This window comes from Bos javanicus, chromosome 9 (assembly GCF_032452875.1).
Source record: "Bos javanicus breed banteng chromosome 9, ARS-OSU_banteng_1.0, whole genome shotgun sequence".
NCBI classification, from domain to species: domain Eukaryota; kingdom Metazoa; phylum Chordata; class Mammalia; order Artiodactyla; family Bovidae; genus Bos; species Bos javanicus.
Window position 1 is genome coordinate 43,732,592 of NC_083876.1, and position 18,808 is coordinate 43,751,399.

Sequence of the window (18,808 nt, forward strand, 5' to 3'; positions counted from 1 at the left end):
GAATTTTGAAGTATAGGACTCAGGAGTTTTTGATAATATGAACTTTCTATTCATTAATAGTTTCTCAGATTCCTGTTAATCATGCATCATTGAATTGACTAAACCTGGAGTTTTAACAAACAACCAGTGTTTTTGTTTATAGAAATATAACTGAAAGCTTTGTGATATGGTAGCATCTCTGAGTCTGCTGGCCCAGTGACCTCAAGCCATTCATTTACCTGCTTTGAGCCCCAGTTTCCCTCAGTAAGTTGCTTTGAAAGCATAAAATTCATTTAGGGTTTTAAAAGAACAGTTAAATTCTGTTCAGGTGTGTTATTAATAAATATGCTGTCTGAGGTTCTGCTATAATAAGAACCCCTGACTTTTCACTCTAGCATCACTTGAGTTATTTTCCACTTCTTTACCAGCCTAACTTCTGACATGCTTTTTACTTAACATCTCTCACTTAGTCATCTAAATTAGAAAAGAAGAGGGTGGGGGGGACTTGAACCATCAAGCACTACTAATACATGATAAAGGACCAGTCAGACAGTCAGACCTATTAGAAATTGTGATAACTTTATGTATGTCAGTGACTTCCCCCCTACATATAAGTAAAGGGAAGATTCTGTGTACTTGTTTTATTTTTTGTTTTTATTCTCTACATCTCCCAGTACTCAATTAGGTACATAATAGGAGGAAATAAACAGTTTGATAGATTTAACTCAACACACATCCTACAAAGTAAAAACTTGTTTGAGTACACTGTGACTTCTGTCAGTTGTTTTCCTTTTCTCTTTCTTGCCTAGAGTTAAACTAGAGATTCATAATATGAATTCCTTGCAAACTGGGGGCTTTTTTTTTTTTTCTTTTTTAACGAATATTTTTTGCAGTGGATCTTCCTTGCTGTTCCGGCTTTCTTTAGTTCTGGTGTTCTTTGAGGGTTTCTTACTGTGGTGGCTTCTCCTGTTGCAGAGTGTGGGCTCTAGGCGTGTGGGCTTCAGTAATTGCCGCACACAGGCTCAGTAGCTGGGGGCCCTAGAGCGCGCGGGCTCAATAGTTGTGGCCCGTGGGTTAGTTACCTCCCCGCATGTGGAATCTTCCTGTGTCTCCTGCATTGAGGGGCGGATTCTTCTCCACTGTACCACCAGGGAAGTCCCGGGACTTCTTTTGAAAAGATATTTTTCATGTCGCTGCCTTGGACAGATGTAATGGATTTGAAATAGAACAGAATTTACCTGGAATTATATTACATTTACTGAATTCCTGTGATGTCCCAGGCAGTCTTAGTGATTCTTCACAAGAATTAGATAAACACGATCAGCTTTTAAAATGAGAAAATGAGCTTACACAGCTAGTAAGAAGTGGGACCAGGATTTGATCCTAGATCTTTCATTCCAGAAGTTTTCGTATTACATCTGGAGGCTGTTAACTCTGGCTGCGTATTAGAATCATCTGGGAGTTTACAATAAGTACAGTTCCAGGGAATCTGGAGTGAGACCTTGGGATTAGTATTTTTTCAAAAGCTCCTCGAGTGATTCAAGTGGGCCACTAAAAATGAGAGGTGTTGCATTGTATATTGCATCCCCAATGACCACTGGTGCCCCCCACCTTTTTAATCTTTCCTTATTTGTCTATGAGTAATTATTAATAAAATTTTCTCATTTACAGTTTCTTATCAGAAGCATGAGGAATTTGTGTTAGAATAAAGAGAATATCCTGCATAATAAACATTACAAAGATATAACGAGTATAATGGAGTATCTTTACTCTGTTGGTCTTTCAAAAATCAAAATAGATTTTTATTTTTGTCTTACGATTTTGGAGTGAGTGCTCTGATGAAGTGAAAATGGGCTTGGTAACAAGTTAAAGTTGTTTCTGGCTGTCTCAATTTGGGAAAGTGAAAAACTGTGATTCAACCTGAGGGAAAAAGTACTTTCTTATTTTATAGTCGTTTTGAAAGGTAATCTGTTTAACAATCTATAGATGATTTATGGAGGTGTACATTTCATTAATCAGTCTTGGCCTACCACTGTGCTCTGTAAATCTCTTTTTGGAAAACAAGCTACTTTATAAATTGTCTTTTAGAGTCAGTGAAGACTTGAATATGATTGAAGGTCATTCTTCCTTTTTTTTATTTCTAACTTGAGCACATAGAATAAGTTGGGGTTTTTTTGCATTATGAAGTTTTTGAATTTTGAATCCTTTTTATGTTGTTACTGGCCATGTTTGAAAATAAATTTGAAGTAAATGTTTCTTAATTGGTTAGAATGCAATAATTGAATTATGTCTGTTAAAAATAGTTTTGGGGATTGTTTCTTGGAACACATTAAAGATGATGTAACTTGCAGTTATGGTTTACTGATTGATGATATTGAAATTAAAATTTACAACTCTGACTTTCAATACTTAGTAAGATTAGTTTTTTTTTTTTTAAGTTTCCAGCAATATTTATTTTTTAAACCATTTATAAAGTAACTAGTTTGGACTGGCTCCATTTGTAGACCTGTGCTATAAAGTATCTAACTATGAGCCTCTCGTCTACCTAGGTTAACAAGAAACCTTTTTTTTTTTTTCCGTCATGCTTATCTCCTCTCCCCTAATATTTTAAGAGTTGTTAGGAGAGACAGGGATTGAAAATTAATGGTTATTAGATGGTAAAGTTAGGAGAGGTGGAATTCATGCCAGCCTGCCAAGACTGGAGGACCACTCGGATGTTCTTGGACCACCTTTCCTGCTCCCACCACTGTTTCATGATATGGCTGAAGATTGATGCATTGGAAATTGATGGCAGGTAAATGGCAATTAAGTTGTTCCCACAGAGTGAGAAGATAGGGCCTTACAGGGTAGTTGAAAGGGTTGGAAGGAGTGAAGGGGCTGTAAAAGGAATCCCGTGTTGTAGAGGGTTACAGCTGGATTGCATTACAGCTCTTACTCTCCCCACCGTGGCTAGCAAAGGCCCTCAGTTGCATAACTTACGGAGGCAACATTCACGTAGAATTTCATGTGAATGTTGCAGACTCCCTGGTTGTGAGCCAGGCTGAACGCTCCAACAATCTTGTGATGATGGGGTTTTGGCGGAACCACTTTTTCATACTGGTTTTGACCCTTCACTTACCTTGTTACTGAATCTATGTGTAAAGGCTTGGCGTCTTCTCTTGTTGAGAAGCCTAAGAGACAAAATGACCTTGTGCCAAGTACCGTTCTCATTATTTGGTACATATGAACTCATTATTCCTTCCAGTGACTCTACAAATACTATTAATAATATCTTGATTTTACAGATGAAGAAATTGATACACAAGTTTTAAAGTGTTGCTCAACTCGCCTAGCTATTAAGTGGCAGAGCCAGAAAGCAGACCCAGGCGGTGTGGCTCCACAGTGTCTGCTTTCCCATTGTGCTCTGCTGCATTTGCGATGCCTTCTTTTTGTTGCTCCACATTATCGAAGTCAGTCATGTATTTGGTTGTTTAATCATTTAGCAAACATTCATTGAGCATGTCCGTTGTGCCAAGAATTTTCTAGGGCTGAAGACAAAGGCCTTGCCCTCATAGAACTTATATTTTAGTTGGGGGACAGAGACATGTTTAGAAGAAAATTAAAAAATACTTTAGCTAGAATTATAAGGAAAGTCTTCTCTAAGGAGGCGACACTTCCACTGAGACTTGAATGGTGAGAAAGAAGCAGCTGTGTGAAGATTAGAAAAGGGAGGATTCCTAGCCTCTAACTGTGACATGGGAAGAAGCTTGGTGCTTTCTGGAGACAGCAAAGTAGCATGATTTCGGGTCTTAGTCAGTAAGCAGATTGGTAGACAGTGAGATCTCAGAGAGATGCAGACACTGTTGCATTACAAGGGGGTGGGAGGGGGCCGAAAGGAACCCGCTTCCTGGCAGGAAGTATTTTATCTGCAGCGACGTGTTGGTTGCCTGCATGCAGTTCTGAGTGGGATGCGGTCTGCCCCATTCATAGCCAACAAGGAGATGCAATGGATTTTTTCTTTTTAATGACGATGCTGGTACTTAGCTTCAAATAATCATATTGTTGAAGTATATTACAAAGCATTATTCCTTATAGTCCCTTAGAAAAATGTTTGGAAATTTATTCATTCGTGACATGATTTGATTTGTATGAGAAGTGCATTCTGGATCTGTTTTGGGGATGCGAGTAGAAGAGCGGAGACCAGTTAGGAGGCTGTCACAAAAGTTCAGATGAGAGACAGTAGTGGTTTAGGTGAAAGTTGTTGCAGTGAATATAGAGAGGATTACACTGTAAAAATATATATTGATTCCTCTTCTTGATACCAGTTTTCTAGACTGCGAGTTACAGCATCTTTATTCCAAGAGCCAATCCCAGTAATTGGCTTTTTTTTTTTTAATAGCACTTCTTTTTTAGGGCAAAGGGGTATGGTAGTCCCTCCTTATTCATGGTTTTGTTTTCACAGTTTCCATTTCCTGTGGACATACGTGATCTGAAAATATTAAATGAAAAATTCCAGAAATAAACTATTCATCAGTTTTAAGTTGTGTGCTGCCCTGAGCAGCATGGTGAAGTCTCGCTCTGACTTCAGCATGTGAAGTGTAAGGGATGGTTCCAGCGTATCCACATTATGCGTTCTACCCTCCCATGAGTCTCGTAGTATCTGTCACAGTTATCACATCAGCGGTATTGGGATTGTGGTGCTTGTGTTCAGGTATCCCTTATTTCACTTAATGATGGTCCCAAATTGTTAGGGATGCTGGCAACTAGATGGTCTCTTACTGTGCCTTATTTATAAATTAATCTTCATTATGAGTGTGTAGGTATAGGAAAAAAACATAGTACATATGGGACTCATGGATACGTAGTGCTGTCCACTGTTTCAGGTGTCCACTGAAGGCCTTGGGACATAGCCCCAGTGGAGAAAGGAAGACTACTATAAATGTTTTCTCTCAGTTTATTCTGAGACAGTGATAGGCCAGGTCAAAAATTTCCTCAGATTCAGATTTTATTGCTCTTTTGATTAACTCCAACAGCGGATAGCCCAGAGTACAATCCTGCTGCCAAGATGAGTGTTTATGAACAGAATTAAGGACTGGCCTTAAGGATTGGTTCTCCTCTCAGCCTTATTACAAAGGCCAGCCTGCTTCTGTCTTCAGGATGAATTTTCAGGGGTCCTCGAAGAGTTTTCAGGGCTTCTTTGTTTTGATTAGGGCCTCCCCGCCAGATATATCTCAGTAACTTAAAGCCTCAAACAGAAGGGCTCATGGAAATGTGTGGGTGTGGCTCTGCTGAACGGCATCTGAGCACCATTGGACGTGCTGTGGTGTATAGATGCTCCCTCCCTGGGTCAGCCTGTCAGCTCAGTTCAGTCGCTCAGTCTTGTCTGAGTCTTTGCAACCCTGTGGTCTGCAGCACCCCAAGCTTCCCTGTCCATCACCAACTCCCAGAGCTTGCTCAGACTCGGTGTCCATCGAGTCAGTGATGCCATCAGTTGGTCAGCCTGACTGTCCTGTGACTCGGGACAAATGAGTTTGAGGATACAGGTCACTCATTTAACACAAATGGGTTTTTTGCCCTCTGATTTTTTTTCACAAAGATGTTTACTATATTACAATGTGAAGAAACTGGGCTTCCCTGGTGGCTCAGACGGTAAAGAATCCACCTGGCAATGCAGGAGACCTGGGTTTGATCCCTGGGTCAGGCAAGTCCCCTGGAGAATGGAATGGGCAATATTCTTGCCTGTAAAATCCCCGTGGACAGAGGAGCCTGGTGGGCTATAGTCCATGGGGGTCACAAAGAGTCAGATACAACTGAGCAACTAACACACACACATACACACACACACACACACACGTGAAGAAATTAATTCAAATAGATCTATACTTGGATATGCTTTCTGTTGCAAAGCTTGAAAGCCTCTGGTCAAAACACTACATCTATCATATGGCCGCTTGTAGTATTGATTTGAATAATACTATTGATAAATCCATAATTTTCTGAGGAATAGGTTCCTTTAAGCAGTAATTTTCAACCGTTTGCTTTTCTCTTCCAAGAAAAGCTCAAAGCCTGTGTTTTATGAGCCGTCAAGATCTGACACTTATTTAGGGTGCTGTAAATCTGTTCATTTTGACATCACAGACTTGAAGAGCAGGAAGTGGAATGGTATGCATGTGGGGGCCATTTCAGCCTTCCCTATGGTTCTGTCCCAGCGAGCAATACCACAGTGCTGAACTGAGGCTGGGGTGCCGCCCTTCAGAGGACCTCCATGTCTCCCATGGGATATTGTAAATAAACAGGTTATTCGTGGCATTTGAATATTAAAATATTATTTGCCTTGAGTTCTTAATAAAGCTTGAAAAACAGATACGTCCTTTAAAATTGCCACTTTTTTCTGCAGCTTTTTCCTTGTGAGGAATGAAGAACACAAATTAATCAATTTATTTCTGTGCTTCTTAGGAAGATCTTGGTTTAAAAATTTTTTTCTGGATTTTTAAAAATTTCCAAGACCAAAATAAAAGCTTAATTCATCAGCGAGTGAAAAAAAAAATTTGGTTGCCACGAGGGTTCTGAGAAATTCTGTTTTTAATATCTTTAAAAAATTATATTGACATTCTATAGCACAGGCCTTCAATTTTGTGATTTTTGATTGGGTAGCCATCATAAAAGATTGTTAAACTTAAAATACAGAAACCAACTTAGCAGTCATATTCATAATAACTGTGGCGAGAAGTGTGTAAGTTACCTTCTTTTCTCTTTTTCTTTGGATAAGCTAAGTGACTGCTAGTTTTAATTTTCTTCTGTCAATACTTAATTGTTTGTTTTGTTTTAGAATTAGAACTAGTTTGAAAACTGTTGAAATAGATGTACATTTACCTAAATTTACAGTTTAAAAAATGAGTAGCTAAAGACCACTGAGCTTCTTTTACTTGTAGGTTCTGTTTTCACGGCCAGTAATAACTCAGTTCCAGTATTCAGACTACTGCTTGGTAACAAATTAATATGTACTTGATTCATTAACATGTAGGAAATTAACACTACATCCTTACTCCAATTTTATTTAATTATTGGCTAGGGGTTAGAAGAGATCCTACTATTACAAAACCCAGTGTGAAAGACATTTGGTTATATACTTAAACTCAGCACTGATTTTCTTTTAATTTCTTCTATTTGTATCTTTCCTGTTAATAACTTTGACTTAGAAAAGTTAGATTATTTTTGGTTAGAATGTTTTTGATGTTATTGAGGAAATGCTAATCTTATTTAAGAACATATTATTTTTATAAGACAATTAAGCTAATATAAATTAATACAGATCCTTTATTTATTTATCTTTATTCCTTTTAAACATAGTTGTATCAGACTAGGTTCAGTCAGGAGATAGAAACCACACAAAGGGTTGAATAGATTGTTTTATATACAGAATTATTAAACCCTGATAAAAGAGTAACTAGATATATAAGAAAATCAGACCTGTACCCTAGGGCTAGAGGAAGGTCACACTTACCAGGAGCCCCTTCCTAGGGCTGGGTTTCAAAATCATTGGAGAAGGTATATTCCAGCACATTGGATTAGTAGAGAAAGTCTCTGTTTTGCCAGGCTGGAGCAGGTCTGCAGTTGCTGGGAAATCAGGAAAACCTGGAGTGTGGGCCACCTGCAGCCAGTGGCACGGGCAAGCAGAGGGAGTGGCAGCTCTGGGAAACTGTAGATCAGCCACACACATAGGCCTGCAGAGGAAAGCAGGGCAGTGATACGGGGTCGGGGACTGCAGAGTGCAGATGCAAGAAGGAGCCCCTTTTTCCTGCAGTGTCCTTCCAATACTCTACTGAGAAAGCTTAATGTGATTGTCACGGTAGTGTGGGTGTTGGTCACTTGGTCATGTCTGACTCTTTGCGACCCCATGGACTGTAGCCCACCAGGCTTCTCTGTTCATGGAATTCTCCAGGTAAGAATACTGGAGTGGGTTGCCATGCCCTTCTCCAGGGGATCTTCCTGACCCATGGTTCGAACCTAGAGATGCTTAGAGAAATTGTGTCCATTATGCCAGTGTATATATTGAAAGCCAGATTTGGAGCTGAGAGTCAGTAAATTGATAATGTGTGTAGTAATGTTTCTTTTTCCAGTTTACTTTTTTGCGATATAGGTATGTGAAAGCTTTTTACTATTTTTCTGTACTTCTTATTTGTGTTTGCTTTCCTTTCTTTAGCCCTATTGACATTTTGAGTCAGATAATTCTTGGTTGTGGAAGCTGTCCTATGCATTATAGTATGTTTAGCAATACCCACTAGATGTTAGTAACACGCACATATATTGGTGACATCCAAAAATATCCCCAAACCCAAGGGGAGCAAAACCTTCCCTGCTTAAGGACCACTCCTTTAGCTCATTTCCCCCTCTCAATTAGAAACAGTATATATCTTTCATTAATAAAGATTTGCCTGTGGTTCTTAAATATTTTATTTTAATAAGGAGGTTGTCTTAAATAATTACAAAATTTTATTTTTAGAAAAGTTATTAGAACTATTTAGTCTGACTCTCTTTATTTCATCTGTTAGTGAATTAGGGCAGAGTTTTCAGTTGATATATTTCTAGTCACCTAGCTAGAAAGGTCAGTTTTCATCCCAATCCCAAAGAAAGGCAATGCCAAACAATGCTCAAACTACTGCACAATTGCACTCATCTCACATGCTAGTAAAGTAGTACTCAGAATTCTCCAAGCCAGGCTTCAACGGTACATGAACCATGGACTCCAGATGTTCAAGCTGGATTTAGAAAAGGCAGAGGAACCAGAGATCAAATTGCCAACATCCATTGGATCATTGAAAAAGCAAGAGAGTTCCAGAAAAACATCTATTTCTGCTTTATTGACTACGCCAAAGCCTTTGACTGTGTGGATCACAACAAACTGTGGAAAATTCTGAAAGAGATGGGAATACCAGACCACCTGACCTGCCTCCTGAGAAATCTGTATGTAGGTCGGGAAGCAACAGTTAGAACTGGACATAGAACAATAGACTAGTTCCAAATAGGAAAAGGAGTACATTAAGGCTGTATATTGTCACCCTGCTTATTTAACTTATATGCAGAGTACATCATGGGAAATGCTGGGCTGGAGGAAACACAAGCTGGAATCAAGATTGCTGGGAGAAATAACCTCAGATATGGAGATGACACCACCTGAATGGCAGAAAGCGAAGAACTGAAGAGCCTCTTGATGAAAGTGAAAGAGGAGAGTGAAAAAGTTGGCTTAAAGCTCAACATGCAGAAAACGAAGATCATGGCATCTGGTCCCATCACTTCCTGGGAAATAGATGGGGAAACAGTGGAAACAGTGTCAGACTTTATTTTTTTGGGCTCCCAAATCACTGAAGATGGTGATTGCAGCCAGGAAATTAAAAGATGCTTACTCCTTGGAAGAAAAGTTATGACCAACCTAGTCAGTATATTAAAAAGCAGAGACATTAATTTGCCAACAAAGGTTTGTGTAGTCAAGGCTATGGTTTTTCCAGTAGTCATGTATGGATGTGAGAGTTGGACAATAAAGAAAGCTGAGCACCGAAGAATTGATGCTTTTTAACTGTGGTGTTGGAGAAGACTCTTGAGAGTCCCTTGGACTGCAAGGAGATCCAGCCAGTCCATCCTAAAGGAGATCAGTCCTGAATATTCATTGGAAGGACTGATGTTGAAGCTGAAACTCCAATACTTTGGCTACTTAATGCGAAGAATTGACTCATTGGAAAAGACCCTGGTGCTGGGAAAGATTGAAGGCAGGAGGAGAAGGGGACGACAGAGGATGAGATGGATGGCATCACCGACTCAGTGGACATGAGTTTGAGTAAACTCCGGGAGTTGGTAATGGACAGGGAGGCCTGGAGTGTTGCAGTCCATGGGGTTGCAAAGAGTCGGACACAACTGAGTGACTGAACTGAACTGAGTCATCTAGCTATTTCGTTGGAGGTCTAGGATTAGAATCCAAAATTTTTTAATGAATAGTTATGTATTTAGTATTCTGTTATTCATTCAAGAGCATATGTTATGCATGCACTGTAGTAGGTGCTAGAGATTGAATGATGAGGCAGTAGTAAAATTTCAGCAATGCATTAAGAATCACTTTAGTTATCACATTCTTGTTTGATATCTGATAGTAGAAAGATAATTTTTAAAAGATATTGAATGAATGATTGATTCATATATGAAACGACTGTGGTTAAAGGAGCAACTCGTAGCATTAAGATGTAGTTTTGTGGTTCCAACTATTGAAATGGTTGTGGGCTTTGAATCAGAAGACCAAGAGTCTGGTTTTAGTTCTTAACTAAACTCATAACAGGCCGGACCTTAGTTGTCGTCTGTGAAATTGCCCTGGACTGACTGGATTCTAAATTCCCTGTGCTACCAGTTCTATTGTAATATGAGCCTTCCCTCAGATTGGGATTAAAAATGAGAATAGAGAAGGCCTAGAGGTTGTCACAGTCATCTAGGACAGGGCTATAAGAAGAAACAACTAAATTTTGTTTTTTACATATAACTGTTATGGCTCAAGCAGTATGAATAGATATCCAGTAAATTGGGTTGAGATGAGTCAATTAATAGAGCTTTAATACAGATGAGCTTTAATATAGATGCTTTAATATAGATGAGCTTTAATACAGGCTCATCTGAAATTCTGGAGTATTCATGTACTTTACAGAGACTTAATTCTGAGATGAATTTCTATATATAAAAAATATCTTAATGTAGAATTCTGGGTGAGTTCAAGGTGTTAAAAAAACAACACAGACAATGGGGAAAATAGTTGTATATTATTTATCAGATAAGGGGCTTATATCCAGAATTCATAGAGAACTCACAATATTCTACAACAAAAAGATAACCAATTAAAAAGAGGACGAAGGATTTGATAGATATTTCTCTAAAGACAATATGTAAATGTCTGGTAAACAAATGAAAGTATACTTAGCATAATTAGTCTTTACTGTTGTTTAGTCACCTAGTTGTGTCTGACTTTTTTGTGGGCCCCATGGATTGTAGCCCGCCAGACTCCTGTCCATGGGATTTCCCAGGCAAGAATACTTGAGGGGCTTGCTGTTTCCTTCTCTAGGGGACCTTTCAGGCCCAGGGATCAAACCTGTATCTCCTGCATTGGCAGGTGGATTTTTAACCACTGAGCTACCTGGAAAGCCCATAATTAGGGAAATAGAAATAAAAACCATAAGGGGATACCACTTCACACCCACAGAATGACTGTAATAAAGAAGATGGACAATAACGTGTTGGCAAGTTTGTGGACAAATCAGAACCTTCATACATTGTTGGTAGAAATGCAAAATGGTGTGGCCTCTTTGAAAAACAGTTTGGTAATTCCTCTAAACATAATTACCATGTGGCACTTAAACAGTTACTATGCTGCTGTTGCGTCATTTCAGTCGTGTCCGACTCTGTGCGACCCTAGAGACGACAGCCCACAAGGCTCCCCCGTCCCTGGGATTCTCCAGGCAAGAACACGGAAGTGGGTTGCCATTTCCTTCTCCAGTGCATGAAAGTGAAAAGTGAAAGTGAAGTTGCTCAGTCGTGTCCCATTCCTAGCGACCCCATGGACTGCAGCCCATCAGGCTCCTCCGTCCATGGGATTTGCCAGGCAACAGTACTGGAGTGGGGTGCCCTTGCCTTCTCCGAACAGTTACTATATAACTCAGCAATTCCATTCTTTGGTAATGTATGCAAGAAAATTAAAAATAATGCATCCACATAAAAACTTTTATGTGAATATTCATGGTAGCATTATCATAATAGCCAGAAAGTGGAAACAACCCAAATGTCCACAAACTGATAATGGGTAAACAAAATGTGGTATCTCCATACAATGAAATATAATTTGGTCATAAAAATGAGTGAAGTTCTGATACATGCTACAACTTGAATAAACCTTGAAAACATAGTAAGAGAAAAAGCAAAAAACAGATGCAAAAGACCACATATGATTCCATTTATATGAAATGTCTGGAGTAGAATAGAGATTAGTGATTTCCAGCAGATGAGGGGAGGGGATAATTATTAATGGATATGGGTTTCTTTTGGGAATGATGAAAATGTTCTGAAATTACATGTTAGCAACTCAGTGTATTAAAAAACACTCAGTTATATATTTCAAAACAGTGAATTTTAGAGTGTATGAATTATATATCAGTAAAGTTTGTTTTTTAAAAATCAAGCCTGACACTTTAAAAAAGGAATTGTTTAATCAGTCTGAGATTAAAAGTTCAACTGACAGTTATTTCTCAATTCTTTTAAAGCCTGTCCTATAATTTTATGGTTTTGCTGTTTAACATGTACAGTGTTTGGTGTTTTTACTTTATTTCCTTAAATAAGTTCTGGTTCAACTTTAGGTCACTGGAAGCTGTGCCTTTATAGACAGTAGGAATAAAATCAAGGGAAGCAAGACATTCATCAATACCAGATGTTTTTTGCCATGATACCCTCAGTAATCATAATCTGTTTAGGGTGTCTCTTAGGAGAAAAAAATGTCTAATGGAAGTATCTAGGAAGAAGAAGGAACAATAATGTAGAAAAAATTAATTTTATATCTTGCTTCATGTTTAGTTATGGAAAGGTAAGTTTAAGAAGAAATAATATATAAATAATGCCCTTTCAGAAATTTCTATGAGAAATGATGTATAACAGTTTTCATCTCTTCGTATGAGATATTAAATTATAATATACACCTTTAATAAATAATTTATCGTTACAGACAGATTTGACCAGTTTTGGGCCATCAATCGGAAACTCATGGAATATCCTGCAGAAGAAAATGGATTTCGTTATATCCCTTTTAGAATATACCAGGTAGGAAGTAACATTTTTAACAATACCAACTTATGAAAGCCTTGAACATCTTACTTCTTAAAACACTTTTGTCCAATGTCTTTTAAGTTTACATAGTAGCTGAATAATACTTATTAGGACTTTCCAGATCTCTTTCTTTGGTGGCAGTCAGATCCGAGACTGCACTATGAAGTATGTGACTCATATAGTGGGTCCTCACTCATATAATCAGTCCTCTTTATTTGCAGATTCTGTACTGGCAGATTAGCCTGCTTGCTGATACTTATTTGCAACCTCAGAGTCACCATTCAACAGTACTACCCTAGACATGGGCAGAGTGATGAAGAATTTGATTTGCCCTATATGCACATTTTCAGTGATGCTATGCCTTCTTAAACCATAAAATGTGCTCTCATACCTAGTGCCACATTCTACACATTTTTATGCTTTTTATTGGTAATTTTCATGTTAGAAACGATTCCCAGGCATAGTGCTGAAGTGTTGTCTTTATTCAGAAATGTACATAAAACACAATTATGTATTGGTGAGTTGAAGAATACATGAGCAGAGACTTGCAGTAACCCTTGTATTCCATTGGTTCAGTGTTTGCTAATTCAGCGTTTGCAGTGACTTTATAGAACATGAGTACTGCAGATGAGAATCGACTGTATTTGTTTTAGATGATGGATCTTCAGTGCTGTACAACAAAATAAATGGTAGCTTCTCACTACCATACCATTTCATGGGGTTAAAAAACTCCATGTTTCTGTAGAGTACTTTAAAACTACCATATGTTTCCTATATAGCAATACTGAGTGAATTTTTATGGATGGTATCCAGAAAGCAAGTTGCCTACTATCATGGAAAAAGCAGTTAAGAATAGAAACTATTAATAGATATAGTATCATAGACGTAGACCCTCATCTAGCAGGACCTCCATTCAAATTAAAGAGATTGTATCATAACTTCCCTTTGTAGACATTTTTACTATATCATAGTCTTTACTTACAGTTACTTCTATGGTTATCTTTTAATCTTTTATAGAGCCATCATATAAATGTGTGTTCAAAAAGGAAAGTAAACCATCCAACTGAAAACAAGTAAAAACCAAAAATCCCAATATACTTCATGAAAAGTTTTTATGACTTTAATAAGGTTGCTTCTCAATTATTAATAAAGATAATGGCAAATAGACTGTTTAGATCATAGATTAATAATACATACAACATAAATAAAATGAGAAAAATGACTGATGGAATGAAATCAGATAATCTAATTAGCCACCTTCTTCTGCTTCCTTTTTTCAGAAAAATTAAATTTTTATTTTTTTTAAATTTTATTTTATTTTTAAACTTTACAATATTGTATTGGTTCTGCCAAATATCGAAATGAATCCACCACAGGTATACATGTGTTCCCTATCCTGAACCCTCCTCCCTCCTCCCTCCCCATACCATCCCTCTGGGTTGTCCCAGTGCACCAGCCCCAAGCATCCAGTATCGTGCATCGAACCTGGACTGGCGACTCGTTCCATATATGATATTATACGTATTTCAATGCCGTTCTCCCAAATCATCCCACCCTCTCCCTCTCCCACAGAGTCCAAAAGACTGTTCTATACATCAGTGTCTCTTTTGCTGTCTCGTACACAGGGTTATTGTTATCAGCTTTCTAAATTCCATATATATGCGTTAGTATACTGTATTGGTGTTTTTCTTTCTGGCTTACTTCACTCTGTATAATAGGCTCCAGTTTCATCCACCTCATTAGAACTGATTCAAATGTATTCTTTTTAATGGCTGAGTAATACTCCATTGTGTATATGTACCACAGCTTTCTTATCCATTCATCTGCTGATGGACATCTAGGTTGCTTCCATGTCCTGGCTATTATAAACAGTGCTGCAATGAACATTGGGGTACACGTGTCTCTTTTAATTCTGGTTTCCTCGGTGTGTATGCCCAGCAGTGGGATTGCTGGATTATAATTGCTGATTCCTTTTTTCAGAAAAATAAAATTTTAATTCCATAAGTCTTTGTTAAGCACAGATATTACATAGTGGATTTGGAAATGCCATACCTTATTTATTTATACTGTATCTTATATCATGAAGAATCTGAGGCAATTTACAGGAATATATTTTGTACAGAAGCAAAATAGAAAAAAATTTAAAATCAGAGCCACTGAAGATATAAAATGGAAGCTCAGCATGAAATTACCTACACTATGAATAAGTGAGATCTTCAAATTTATTAAAATTTTTAAATTTAGTGAAATTGACTTTAAATTTGACTCAAAGCTTCTTTGCAGCCAGAGCAAGGGAGAAAGAAATGTGATGAGATATAATTTTTTTTCATTTTATATATGATGAAAATTTACTAGGGTATCAGAGAAGCTAACTTTTCTTGGGTACCGCATAGGAAAGAAATTTCTCACGTGACCACATTTAGAGGGAATGGGGCAATATCCTTTATATCTCACCTATAGTTAGAAGCACAATAATAGTTTCAATAAAACTGCTTCCTAATGTGTCACTTAGTGAAAACTAAAGACAGTGTATCATAAGCCATGGATCATCCACAGTGCAATAATGAACTGGGGAAGTAATTGGAAGGCAAAGACAAAAGAAAATTTTAGGTTATTTTATGGAAGAATGCTATTTATCAAATAAGAAGGAAAGTTACTGATGGAGCAAGGCAATTGAGGGTTGGGATAAATCCGTAAAGGTTAATCCAACAGAGGAAGAGGTTTTCAGAGACCTGTTAAGGAAAAGGACAGGAAGCAGTGTTGCCACTGGCATGGGAGAATCTCAGTGTCCTCTGTATGGCGCAGGAGAGGCAGAACAGTTTTGCACGTGTTACGTTCAACAGTGGGCAAACAGGACAGTTCCTGTGTTTGTGTAAAATAACGTGGGAAAAGGCGGCAGGAAGTCTGCGTGTTTGTATTAAGAGAAAACTGTCTCTTACTACACGATTGCTTAGACATTCCATAAGAGAAACTTCCAGAGTGGTTTTATAGAACGAGAATCAGTAATGATATGCTTTGGTTATCCCACAGAGAAAAGCCAGAATTGAGTAAGATATTATGGACTAAGTATATGTGGGAGACCTGGGTTCCATCCCTGGGTTGGGAATATACCCTGGAGGAGGGCATGGCAACCCACTCCAGTATTCTTGCCTGGAGACTCCCCATGGACAGAGGAGCCTAGCGGGCTACAGTTCATGGAGTCGCAAAGAGTTGGACACAGCTGAGCAACTAAGCACAACACAGCAACCGTAGTACTTCAAGTGGGTGGGATGTTTTATGTGGTCTATAAATCTCATAGGAAAAGGCTACGTCTTCACCATCACAGACATAGATATTGGTGATAAAAATGCAGATTAAAAGCAGTAACGGGCTATTACAGAATTTTAAGAGTGGTCCTTATGTTTTCTGAATGGATTTCTTCTTTTTTTTTTTTTAAATGCAGGAACCTACTTTGCGGTTGAACTTGGATGGTGTGGATGGGGACAAATGAGATTGACTCAGGGGGCTTGACTCTGTCTTCCTAGGGTCAGTAGTTGTAGTGTCACATATTTAGGGGAATTCTAAAGCACAATTTGAAGAACTACTCTTTATCTAGGCCAAGACAGGTTCAGTGATTTGCCCAGGTTAGGAAGTTCTTGATCTAGCTAGCACTCTGGATACACTAATACCTTCAACATGCTAGTGGTATCTTTGAAGGCAACGTTAAGGTTTCTTTTTTCCTTTTTGATTCTGTGTAGTAGGATTAGTACAGTGTTATTATGTACACTGTAAGTGCTTCACAGGTACTTAATTGAATCTTAGAGTATTAAAGCGCCAAAGATTTCATAATTCTAAAGCTGAAAAAAAATTTATAGTTCAAATAATCCAAAACTGAAAAAGCTAGCTGCCTTTAATAAGGATAGTGCTGTTGTAATAGCAGGAAAAAAAAAACACTTTTAGAATTAATTAAAATGGTTGGAGACTAGTAGGAGCAAGTGGAAAAGAGCTGTTGGAAGGGTTGCATGGCAAAAACAGTGCATTGTATGCACCCCTGAATTCCAGCACTGAACTGGAAGGGAGGCCCCCTAAGGCTCTGTGGGAGATGTGACACTGACTAGCTGTGTGTCCACAGGTGCTTACTCAGTCTTGCTGGGCCTTCGTTTCCTCATCAATAAAATGAAAAGGGCATAACTGAGTGAACTTATACATCTGTTTGGAATTGTTCTTTAAAGAAGCCATATTACAGGTTTATCTAATTGTATCAGTGATGTTCTTTTTAAAATGTTTTATACTCCTGGTTTCAGAGCAAATTTATCAGTTTTATAGTAAACATAGTTCTTTCCTTTATGTCACTGTTTGTATGACTTTAAAATAATTTCTGAAATGATTCATCTTGAAAATTCATTAAATCATTCAGCAGTCATTAATAGTTGTTTGGGACTATTATACCGTGAGCTCCATAGGCATACCTAAAGCCTAGCAAAGTACCTTATTTGTGGAATTTAGTTGAATAAAATAGAGATTCTAAAGACATTTCCAAAAAACAGAAGCTCCAAAACTAATTTGAGATATATACCTCCCAACACTTACTGGGTGGTTCAGTTCCAGCATGTGTATTTAACTATAGATTGCAAATGCTTGAAGCTCCTTTAGGGAAAGTGGGTATTACTATTACTAACATAGGAATTGTAGGGTTACTGTTGCTAGAATAATAGTGCAGATGTACAGAATGTAGATCTTCTCTTTCACATTTACCATTCTTTTCTGGGGAAAATTACCAGATGTGTCCTTACCTCTTACCGCTGTATCATAAATGCAGTGATACTTAGAATGTATGTGAGAGAGAGGGAAAGAGAAAGAGAATGTGTACATGTGAGAGAGAATGGTTTTCATAAACTTCTATAATTAGATAGAAAGTGGGAAGTTAGAGAATTCTCAAAATTTGATTGCCAAAACCTGGTTGCCAGGTGGGGACTCCGTTAGGGCAGAGCTTGCTGCCTGTTCTTTACTTAGTCAAGGCAGTGGCACTGTTTCTTCAAGCAGGTGGAGACAGAGCCTCAGGGTTTTATCGGAACTCTTTATTGACCTACGTAACTTTGCTTTTGGCTTTACCCCTAGCTGGTTTGGTTTTGAACTTGATTAAAACTTTAGACATGAGATGCATAAGTGAATATAAAAAATTAGGAGTCTCCGTTTTTGCCCACTGTCTGTTGGCTGGCTCTTTCCATTTCCCTGTTTTGTATTTTTGAGTCTTCATAAACGCCTTGACCAAAGGAAGATGGCATCTGCTGTTTTCCTAGATTATATGATCTAAAGATAATACCAGATTTCTGCTACTGACTCCCTTATACATAGCTCTTTAATTTGTATTGTTGGGATAGTCCATTGATTAAGTGTAGCTTTTACTTATGTGGCATTTTGATTAATCTGCACCTTTTATTTGTTTAATATATTAATAGATCTCTGTACTATTTGAGACCTTAAATTAGTAAATTTAAATAAAACCTCGAAATCCAGGTTTATTAATAAGACAAATGAAGGACATAATTTCGCTAAACTTTTTTTCTTTGTAGAATTCTAACAGAATTCCTGTATAGCAGGGGATAAAAAGGGAAGGACAGTGAGTATAGTATGCTCGAGTGAGGTTCATGTCATCTTTGGAGGCCTCACAACTGTCTTAGGAGGTAGGGATCTTTATCTCATTTCCCACATGAGGAAGCTGAAGCTGAGGAATTCTAAATGACTTGCCGAGGGGCACACATACAAAAAGTGTGAAGACTAGATTTCAGACCTAAGTGAGACTTACAAACAAAATATTATTTTCTTCCTAAAAATTAAGTTTACAGAATTTTCAAGACATAATTATCACATAAAGTGAAGTCCATGAAGTCCACTTTGACCAAACCTAGAAAATCCCTAACTATCAATATTCTTTAAAGGTTGACTTTTGTGCAGATTGTTGGAAAACTTTAGTTTTTTTCATCTGTAATTTGATTATCAGTGGGCTCAGAATGACTGTAATCCAATG

General features: G+C 37.9%; 1 protein-coding gene across 11 annotated transcripts in view; it reads left to right on the forward strand.

The window, feature by feature from the left end:
* ATG5 (autophagy related 5) overlaps positions 1–18,808 on the forward strand; it is a 152,757-nt gene that overhangs the window by 55,374 nt on the left and 78,575 nt on the right. For all 11 annotated transcript variants that reach the window (XM_061427696.1, XM_061427699.1, XM_061427698.1 and 8 more), the window contains one exon: positions 12,701–12,795. In XM_061427696.1, coding sequence (XP_061283680.1) covers positions 12,701–12,795 — 95 coding nt within the window. The remainder of the gene's footprint in view (positions 1–12,700; positions 12,796–18,808) is intronic.